Source organism: Diadema antillarum, unplaced genomic scaffold, assembly GCF_040938485.1.
Source record: "Diadema antillarum isolate AM-2024a unplaced genomic scaffold, OU_Dant_1.0 seq00003023_RagTag, whole genome shotgun sequence".
In the NCBI taxonomy this organism is placed as follows: domain Eukaryota; kingdom Metazoa; phylum Echinodermata; class Echinoidea; order Diadematoida; family Diadematidae; genus Diadema; species Diadema antillarum.
Window position 1 is genome coordinate 1 of NW_027273613.1, and position 10,947 is coordinate 10,947.

At 36.7% G+C, this 10,947-nt stretch overlaps 1 protein-coding gene across 1 annotated transcript; it reads left to right on the forward strand.

Annotated features, from left to right (window-relative positions):
* Window positions 1–6,048: 6,048 nt before the first annotated feature.
* LOC139715182 (ferroptosis suppressor protein 1-like) lies at window positions 6,049–9,254 on the forward strand. The gene is made up of 4 exons (XM_071626778.1): window positions 6,049–6,350; window positions 7,065–7,217; window positions 7,614–7,814; window positions 8,787–9,254. The coding sequence occupies exons 3-4, from the start codon at window positions 7,622–7,624 to the stop codon at window positions 8,942–8,944; spliced, it is 351 nt and encodes a 116-aa protein (XP_071482879.1). The 5' UTR covers window positions 6,049–6,350; window positions 7,065–7,217; window positions 7,614–7,621; the 3' UTR covers window positions 8,945–9,254.
* The last annotated feature ends 1,693 nt before the right edge of the window (window positions 9,255–10,947 follow it).

A 10,947-nucleotide genomic window follows, 5' to 3' on the forward strand; every position in this document is an offset into this window, starting at 1 on the left:
CAAACAAACAAACGAAAATGGAAGAACTGTCCTAGCTAGGGAAGTTATATTTTCAAGCTTACAAATACATAATGAAAGAATTTTAAGGGTATTCAGTTTCATTTTGACGCAGGTGACGCAGGCTGCTGCTTTTAATTTCAACCCACCGCGACGCCAACAACATTCTTTTAGAAATAGAGATTACTTTCAAGAGGTTACTATCATATTCTGTAGTAAAAAATCACACTTAAAATTTCTTTTGTGTGTATGAGTTTCAGAATGATATGCCATGCAGTTACACAAAAATGGAAAAACCATGGAAATGTCAACCCTTTATGAAATGTAAGCTTTTCGGTTTCTTTCTGTTATTTTCTTCAGTACACAAGGATTAGACTTCGACGAGAAGACCATGACGGGAAAGTTGTGGCACTACTTTTCTTACGGGGCCGCTGCTTCCGAGGTGGAGATCGACTGCCTGACTGGAGATCATCGAACGTTGAGAACTGACATCGTGTTTGACGTCGGACAGAGCATCAACCCGGCTGTCGATATCGGACAGGTAAAGATATCTCCGAACGGAATCGCGCACAAAAGAAGAGAAAGAAATAGATCGCAAATGGTACTAGTATTCGACTGTTCCGGGGGTTCCATTGCATTTGCTCCTGCGACAATTACTCCCATGATATATCTGCATGCTAAGCCAAACGTAAATTCAACCCATAAACATAACCCTAACCCTAATCCTAATTCTCACATCAAACTAAACCTAAAACCCTATCACAACCCTAACCCTAACCCTAAGTCCTTAGAGAAAATAAGACCGGAGCAATTGTCGCAGGAGCAAATGTCGTGTCACCGTTCCGGGCGTCATGGACGTGATTGAGGATAGCTGTAATTAGCTATGTTGATGAAATATAAGTAAGTTGTTCTTCAATGAGTCTTTTGATTTAAAGCGTAAGATAATGATAGAACACAAGAAGTCCTGTCACAAAAGTAAAACGCAACATAGTTTGTGAAAATTCATTGACACTGAAGAAAAAAAAAAAGGTCAGGAAGTACAACTGAATCATAATTTTCCTTCTTTTTTTTTTTCGTAGTAAAGTAAAGTTGATTTATTCCCGTACAAGTAAGGCCACGTTAATTAGCAATCTTGAAATTAGTCATTAGCACGAACCCCAATATTGCTGTTGATGGAGAATCAGGGGACGTGTCAAAGATGGTTGATGTGGTTGTATTATGATTTTTGTGTTCTGATTTCCTCTATATCTAATGAAGATTGAAGGAGCCTTCATACAAGGCTACGGTCTCTACGTCTTAGAAGATCTTCGATGGACTCCAGAAGGGAGGCTGTTGACTGCAGGACCTGGTTATTACAAGATCCCTGGTTTTGGCAACATTCCAGCAGAATTCAACGTGACTCTCGTCATGGGCGTGACCAACCCCACAAACATATGCTCCTCCAAAGTAAATCAACTCGTCGAATCATAATGTGGAATCCGTGACGATTTTTATTTTTACATTGCCTTACATTTTAGATTTACTTAAAAGGTTTTCGGAGTAATTCAGGTTTCAAGTTAGTGACCATACTGCTGCAAATACTGATGGTTTGCTTATGTGTGACTGGTGAACTTTAGTAAGCACGGTCTTGGCACCCTGGAATACACCATGCACTAAAAACATGTAATTGAAATGAAGCCCAATTACGTCATCCATCGAACTGTATTACATGTGAGAATATGAATTTGATTCTAAGTATGTACCCAGCGTAACATACTCATTGAGGATTTACAGGTAATAAAATATTTTGATGATATATGTGTATATATTCATACTTTGTGTCATTTTGTATTCGTTTACTTATCCCACAGGCTATCGGCGAACCTCCCCTCTTCCTCGGCTCCTCGGTGTATTTTGCCATCAAGGACGCAATCATGGCGGCTAGGACTGAAGAGGGTTTGTCCGGTGACTTTCGTCTTGACACTCCAGCCGTGGCGGAGCGAATCAGACTGGCGTGCAGGGACCAGTTCACCAAGAGGGTGGGTCGAAAGATTAAGTACTACTCAATGTTCCAATTATCTGTGATACAAAGAGTAGAATAACAAATAAACACACCAACAAACAGTGTCAAATATTTCAGTGACATTGATGATATCGGTTGCAACCTTGTAATGCAAATTAGACAAGGCGTGATAGCATTTTGAGATGTTACAAAATCATTTCTCAGTCAATAATGATTTTTAAGCAACCTTAAATGTCAGCATTACTACTGAAATCCCAAAGATCCTTGAATCAGTGGATGCAATTCTTAGTGCTTTAAATTTCTTGTGAATAGAGTAAATTCGTTTGATTCTTCTATGATGTGATAATGCAGATGGAGCCCGTGTATAGATATTTGTCTATTATAAGAATCTGTTTGAAGCGCCATAAGATTTTCATAACCCTATATTTAGCCCCATGACGTATTATCATTTTTGTTTTCAAACTGTCTTACAGCCACTAATATTCTAATCCCTCATCCTGTTCTTGTAGTCTTTGTTTCCCCTTTTAGTCGAGAAGTTGAATGGTAAATAATTACCTGTAAAGCACTATACACGGCAATTTGCAACAATATTCAAAATCAAGCTTCAAATCATAATGCTAAAAAATAAAACTAAACGGAACATTTTGAAATACTACGGTAAACACACTTTTTGAAATGCATTTACAAGGTCTTATGACGTTTTTTGGTTGTCTGCCTGTTGTTGTTTTCATTCAGTTTCAAGAGCCAGAAGATGGGACGTATCAACCGTTTTTTGTCAGACCCTAGGAGATGGACTTTGCGGACTGCCTTCTCGAAACAGATGGATCAGCAACGTAAACAAAACGCAAGCTGCAAACCTCAACCAGCAGGCATAATAGCAGTAGAAAGTGCCAAAAAGCCCTGCATTTCAAGAAAACAAATTAGTGGTACAGATATCATCATTGATGCAGAGATATGCGTGTTGAATACCGTTTGCTGCTCGGTATTGAACCTCTGAATTGTACTCATATTAAGATTATGGATTATGCATTTGAAGTACACTATTGTATGTGCCTTTTTGTGTCTATTACCGAATAGTGATTGTAATGCCGCATGATATAATCTTGAATGTTTTCTGTGTTACATCGTGTAATGATCATATCCTTCAAAGTAACATAATATCTCCTATACGACTACAAATATATCGTTTATTACCGAATGTAGAGACGTAATTGCAGTTACAGTTATTATGATTATAAGCGTATATTTCTTGATTTTAAAAGACATATACGAGAAGTGACTTCATACCTCATGTTGCTATTATATGATGCTGACTGGCTTTCAGGTTCATGTATACAAAAAAAAAAAAAAAAAAAATAGGCCTATCTCACGTTACCTGCCCTTCGAAGCACCGTTCTTACTCGGTGTTTCTTACATTTGTGTGTGTGTTGACCAAATTGAAGTGCAGTATAAAAGGAAGTTTATATATTTTCCGATAATATAGATGAAGTAATTATATCATTGGGCTTAGATATGAGAGTGATTACTCCTTTTAATAGAAGTGAACTCAGTCCATGTCATTATTTCGTCAGCGTAAATTCCAGGCTGTAACTGATGCTTTGCATTCAGGGAAATACAGAATGCCTAGTTCCTTTCAAACCTGCGGTGTTGGAATAGCGTGCAGCACTAGACAGCATAAAATCAGTGACACATTTTCTAGCATAGTAGGCTTGCCACGATAGCTGAGTTGATACACACTGCACAAAGTCTACGCTTTCATTGGTGTGCATATTACCCTCTGTGGTTATTTGTTGTGGTGAATGTATCGTAGCACAATGGTGTCGTAGCATGGTACAGGGAATATTCAAAATTATTATCTGCATGGGTTATTGAGTGGTAAAGTATTTACGAGTACATGTTAGCGTATTACGGATTCTTCCCACAATATTTTATGTACGCAGTCCGCTTCACTTCACAGCCATCCTTGTTCAATGAGTATTGCTGCGTACACCAACCAGTATAGCAACAGCGGGCTCGGTTTTAGCTTGACACAGATTTTTGCGTGTATCATCGCTCTCTAGTGTTTAGAATTGTGTTGTTTTTATGCTTACACAAAACTGTTATGTCATAGAAGAACATCCCAATACGTTTTACTATTCTATCTCTCTACCTATGGCTAGGGATAAGAAATGGTCCACCCCGGGGTCCACCGTCACGTGACAATGTTTATATCATCGCTGACTGATATTTGACACATCTTTATACATATTGCCAATTGCATTGTAGCTTGTACAACTATATACACGTTTGTTTATATATATGTATATATATATATATATATATATATATATATATATATTCATGTACACTGCATTTGAGTTATCTCCTTTTTATGAAAATCTTATCTGGGTAGTTTAATAAAATCTGTAATTTCTCACCAAATTTTGTAAGTGCACATGGCTTGTCCTCTGTGATTTTTATACTTTGTAGCAAAATTCGAATTCAGAGGATCAATATCATCATTCTCTTCTTTTACCCCTGTTGAGAACCCAATTCATACAAAGAACATAATTACTTCGGCATGACTGGTCCCTTGATTTGAGAATTCCTTATACAATCTATTATGAAAAAGCCCCAAGCCTTTCTCTTTAGTCATTTGAAAGGAAGAACAATCTAATAAGTAAATACGAAAATGCATACACCACCTACCTACTTATGGCAAGACATTATAATGTACTTCAGGACAAAATAATAATCAGTCATTATTTTGCACAGAGACAGGAAGTAGTGTCTGCTTCACTGTATTTCTATATTTTCACTTTCGTTCGCATGCATACAATGATTTAATGTTATAAGCTCCAGGGATTAGTCTTCATTAAGTTTCCTCACGCTGTTCTGTTCTCTTTGACTATATATATATATATATATATATATATATATATATATATATATATGTATATATATATATACATACATATATGTATATAATTATATACAATATATATATATATATATATATATATATATATATATATATATATATACTGTGTGTATATATGTATAGGTATACCTGTGCTTTGGCGTCTTGTCCGCTACTGGCGGTTTCACGCTGTGGCGATCCTTAGTCAGACTGACTTCTCCGACGGATATATATATACTCAACGGATTCATATATGTGTGTGTGTGTATATATATATATATATATATATATATATACCGTAACGTATTTTGTGTACTAGGCACAGCTGCATACATTAATCCTCCTGTGGTTGTAATATGATACTTATACTTCGAACAAAAGATATGCATGTTAAAGGGTGTGTAGAATTCTGGTCGAGGTGAGGATACATAAATACCAGCGATTAGCTTTTAGAGGTTATATTTTCAGGAATTAAGGAATAAATGTAACGTGGTCTGCGAGCATGATTGCAAATTTTGATGAAAAAAATCAGATGGGAGTGGTGGGGGGGGGGGGGCGAAAATGAGGATTAATGGTGCCCATTGTTGCTGCGAAAATATATACGCAGTTGGAAGGCACAACAGACAACGAGATGCGTGTTTACAATATTGCAAAAGAATTGAATCCTTTTTGTTATCTTTTAATGATTAGCGTGAAGGAAGTAAATTGTAGTTGTATAACTGCTAATGTAATTTCGATGTCAGTTGACATACAATAAATTGGAAGTAGAATATACTGCCTTGGAAAATACTATGTCTGACTGGGAATGCAGTCAAATCAGACATACATTCATATTTTCCTACAACAAAAATCAGAACATCAGACTGTACGAACCAAAAAAAAAAAATATCCATATATAGCATGAAGAAAAAAAAAATCAATCCAGTGCTGCAGCATGTCAGTTGCGCATTTATAGATAAATTTCTGAATACATGTATAACGCGACTGAAGATACAGACGGAAATCTGTTCTCAGTTTTCTATGAATTTTTAGTTTCTCGTGCATGGTTTTAATTCAAGAAGCGAAGGTTATCTTTTATTGTTTCATTTTTCTATCGAGTAATTTTTATTATAAAGTAGCCAAGGTCTTTCAAAATATCAATCGGAGGTTTGGGATTTCTTTGGAGACAAAGAAAATCGTACGATTTCGCATTAGACAACTAAGTCTTCTCAACTGTTTTCTCTTTCTTTTTTTCTTTTTTTGTGCACGAGGTGAAAGAAGCACGAACGGTCACCATCATAGGGGGCGGTGCAGTTGGAGTTGAGATAGCTGGTGAGATTGCCACCGACTTCCCCGACAAGAAAGTCATTCTAGTACATTCACGAAACGAGCTCGTTGAACCACCCGTTCACAGGAAGCTAAAAGAGAAGGTTAAAAGGCAACTTGAGAATCTGAATGTTCAACTCATTCTAGGTAAGTTTTGTTTTGTTTTATTTTGTTTTGTTTTGTTTTTGTGACATATCGCCGAAACCCAATTTGTATTTAAGCGAGTTTAGATCGAAACCTGGTGGCCATACCATGAATAATAATATACTTACAAAAAAGAGGCATAATCCTGGCATCCAAATATACATATATATATTTAATCGCATATGAAGTTTAATTATGTTCTCTATACTTTATACAACTATGACTATCTACAATGTATTTTTATGTTACCTGCATCATGTATCAGTTGTAACTTGCTCTCACTATCAGTAGATAAATTTTGAATATACATGATATGGGCATAATTTTTTTGTCTTTTTATATAGTGATCCACGTTTTACAAGCTCCGCTTTCCAGTCGATCTCTCTTTACCATTTATTGTGTCCATTGCTATATTCACTTTCTGTCACCATTGCAACATATATGTATCGAATCTATGGATTATATTCATTCGTTTATATATTTTTGAAGTAAACTTTTTGTATTCTTTACAATTTGTTAATTATGATTTATCAAATGTGATACTTTGTATTTATATTACAATTTGTTGGATTGAAATGAAGAGAAAAATTGAACTCAGTTGAAGTGATAATATGAATGAAGCTGCGATATTTGCAGTGTTACAATGCTATAGCAAAGACAATGGCGTCATATTGATAGTATAGGCCTAACAATTTGTTTTGTAACCACATGAAACAGGAGAACGGGTCGATGACCTGAGCAGTTATCCGACTGATCGAGTGAGTGGACCAAGAGAAGTCAAGACAGACAAGGGACGAACCATACAGTCTGACTTGGTTTTCGTGTGTGTCGGTGGGAAAATCAATAACCAGGCGTACCAAGAATCCCTCAGTAAGTCACTTTGCTTCCCTTGTTTACTTGCCTTGCTTGCTTAACCTATCTAGAAAACGTATACGGTTGTCAGTGTTCATTCTTCGACTCACTATGAATGATAGCTACCAGTCAAACAATGTTGGTGTGAAGAATTGTCATACCTTAGTTCTACAATTACTGAAGTGCTGAAAGTTAAAACAAGCTTTAAATGGAAATGATTTACGTTGTACACATTTTACGTTTGGGAAGAAGCACAATCCCACCCATTAAAAATTTATTTCCATGCATCACGTGTCCAAACAAACAAAAGCGCCACTTCATCTCACGTCTGGTGCACGAATTTTCAAAGGAGAATACGGAAAAAGAGCATATCGCGGTACGCATGAAGACGTATATTTTGTTATCATGTTTTAGAGGAAAGTATGGATCAGTCCGGATATCTGATGGTAGATGCTAACCTGCGGGTCAAAGGTCATGACAACATATTCGCTGTGGGAGACTGCTGTGATGCGGATGTGCAGAAAATGTTATACCGAGCTGAGCGTCAGGCTGAAGCCCTGGTCCAAAACATTCTGCGTCATAGCAGCGGGAGACCAATGAAAGCTTACAAGCAACGTGAGTCTTTTTCTTTGTTTCACATTTTTCTCATTGATTTTCTCTCCCCTTAACTTAAGTTACTGTAATTTAACATGGATATCATGCCGCCTACGTCAGAATGGTGCTTGAAATACTTGCTGTAACAATGCGGATAGACATCGACTCATTGAATGCTGCAGCATATAGGTCCAGCTGAATATAGAACATTAAAGGAGACCTCCGGATGATTTCAGATTTTTACATTTGAACAACTATAAATTAGTTATACCAAGGACAGAGTTTCAGAATTTGTGAGAACTGGGATGAAGAATTAGAATAATTTCACAATTTAAAACAACTTGCGATGAACAAGGATGATGACATGGCAGAGTCACCATAAGAATGCATGAGTTGGGGCTCAAGGAAGCAGAACAAAAAGAAGAAGGCATGCAAGATTATACACAGGTGAACTCGCAAGCAAGCGGTATTGTAATGGAATTACACTGCTACATTTCTGAAATATGTAAACCTGCTATGTCATCATCCTTGTTCAGTGTAATTTGTTTAAGGTTTTTCAAAGCATTGTTTCTCTGCTCAAGAACCACAATAAATTCCACAAATCTATACATGGAGTTGTCGATTTATGTACTACATGATGTGAAATTATGAAAATCGTCTGGAATGTCCCTTTAATGAAGTTTGCTTCAATGAATGCAACAGAAAATAACATTCTGCCCCCCCCCCCCCCTCCCCGCCAAAGAGCACACACACACACATGTGCAATCACACCTACACACACAGGAGTGCTCGGCTGTGAAATAAGAGACCAGTCGATGAAGATAACACAAGTTCTGTAAGTTTGTTTGTTTTTATACCTTCCCCTTTTGGGGAAAATGCTGGTCAATGAACAGATGTAGGACCATTTCATAGCCTATCGATGTATAATTGTTGAATTTGTTTTTTATTCCTCTAGTAATACGTTTTGCTGGTTTTTTTTTTACATGTGGCCAGCGGCTATGCTTTACGCCGTGTCCCTGGGCAGGAATGGAGGTGCGATCCAAATTGGCAACGTAGTATTTGGGGCGTGGTTTATGAAGAGACTCAAGGGTGCAGATCTCTTCGCAGGGAGAATGTGGGAGGGCTGCGGCCTGCCAGTACCGAGGAACTGACCACTTCACGAACTTTGACGTCTTAATTAATCTCTTTGTCAATACTTTTGCTATCAATAATTGATTGTATTCAAAGTTAAAGATGATTTCCTATGGCAGTTGAATTTTTCTTTTTGATTTTTTTTATTCAACCCATCACGTCAGAATCTCTGTATACAGTGCTATTAAAATAGTAGTCAGTACGTATCTGTTCTTACCCGTTTACAGCTGTACTTGCTATCCCAGGCATGTAGTCTAAACAGGGTCGTTGTAATTGTCACGTCGTCAGAAACTGTTAGGTTTGTTTGTTTGTTTGTTTGTTTGTTTGTTTGTTTGTTTGTTTTTTTGGTCGCTCATAATATACCGATATCTAAAGTTGTAAAGAAATCTTAAATTTTACATTTTGTTGTATATAGAAATCAATATCCAAACGAAAGCAATGATTCAAAAGAAACAAGAGTACATTACAAGGAAAAAAATCCATCCATTTTGGAAGAAAACATTCAGCAGACACCCGGGGGTATATTGTGTTCTTCATAATTTAATTAATTGTTAACTATATAAATGGAACATTTGGTGAGCAGTCTTTATTACATAGGTTGGCATTTTTTAATTCATTTTTTTGGAGGGTGGGTGTGTATGTTTTTGTGGTGCTTATATGCATTACGGATGTGTCCCAAAACAGCAGCATGACAAGACTCAAAGTTTTCACTTGGTGAAGCTATTAGTCAACTACACGCGTTTGTACACCCTCCTGATCCATCCATGATCTACAGAACATTCTCGCAGACCTACTTGCAGTTATCACACATCACGACTTAGGTAGTATAAACATTGATACCGGTATTCAAATCAGTACTTAACTTGACAACAACTTTTAGATTTTTTCTGGATGCTTGTCACAACGTATATGATTCAATTTTATCTATTATGATTCTGTGATTATATACGAATGAATAGTCCATTGGTGCGCTATAGGGCCTATGATGCCTCGGTCATCATTATTACTTGATCCCTCAATCTTACGCCCTTGCACAACAGACTTTTCCCCGCAAGTTTTACTCGATTTAACTCAAACCATTAAATGATACATAAATTAGTTAGAAACCTTGTAATACAATGTACATGTAAACTCATATAATATCGTATACATACACACGTTCACAAAACAAACACACACACGGGTACTGCATATACACGAATATAGAGGCTATAGGATCTCCAGCTGTCTGTAAAGACGCAATTAAAACCCACGACATTTCTTTCCTCTTAATGTAATGGTCAGTTTCCACTTAACTTTCTTTTGGTAACTCTGGTCTACTACAGTGTATATGCTTATGCTCAGACATGTTATTGTATCGTACCATACAGAGGTCGCTATCAAGATCAAACTATATTGCTTAAAACCGTCGACAACAGGAAGCTGTCTTTGTTTCTTGCCATTCGTGAGTATAGAAATAATTGTCTCAGCATGGTATACTACAATACATTGAGCAGACACGAGCTCATTGTATACTAAGTATTGTTCGGGGAGAATATATACAGGGTCAGTATAGCGTGCACAATATATATTTAGATTTCTTAGATTTAGATTTAGATTATTCATGTATATGTCACGTGTTACGTGTATTTTACGATGCATCATGTTTTATATCCATGCAAACTATACGCCGTGAATGTCTTATTTAATTCGTTTCAATTCAGCGTCAGAATTTATGGATTAATGCTAGTAGGGGCTACCCGGTAATAGCCCTACATAGATTATGCACAAGGAAGTATAAGTTTACTATTCATAGCATTCGAAATCGTTTGAACACCGTTCATTACACTGTATTACGAACGTCTTTGTTTATAAATGTCATATCATTGAAATTAGATGGAAGACATCATTGATCATAATCATAAAAATCACTTTTTTATAACAAACTAATTAGTCTGGTCTCTGTGCAACCTATAAACAAAGACACGAGAATCTTTGTCACCGACGATTGAGATGTAACCGTTTTGTGTGGGATGCTATCAGG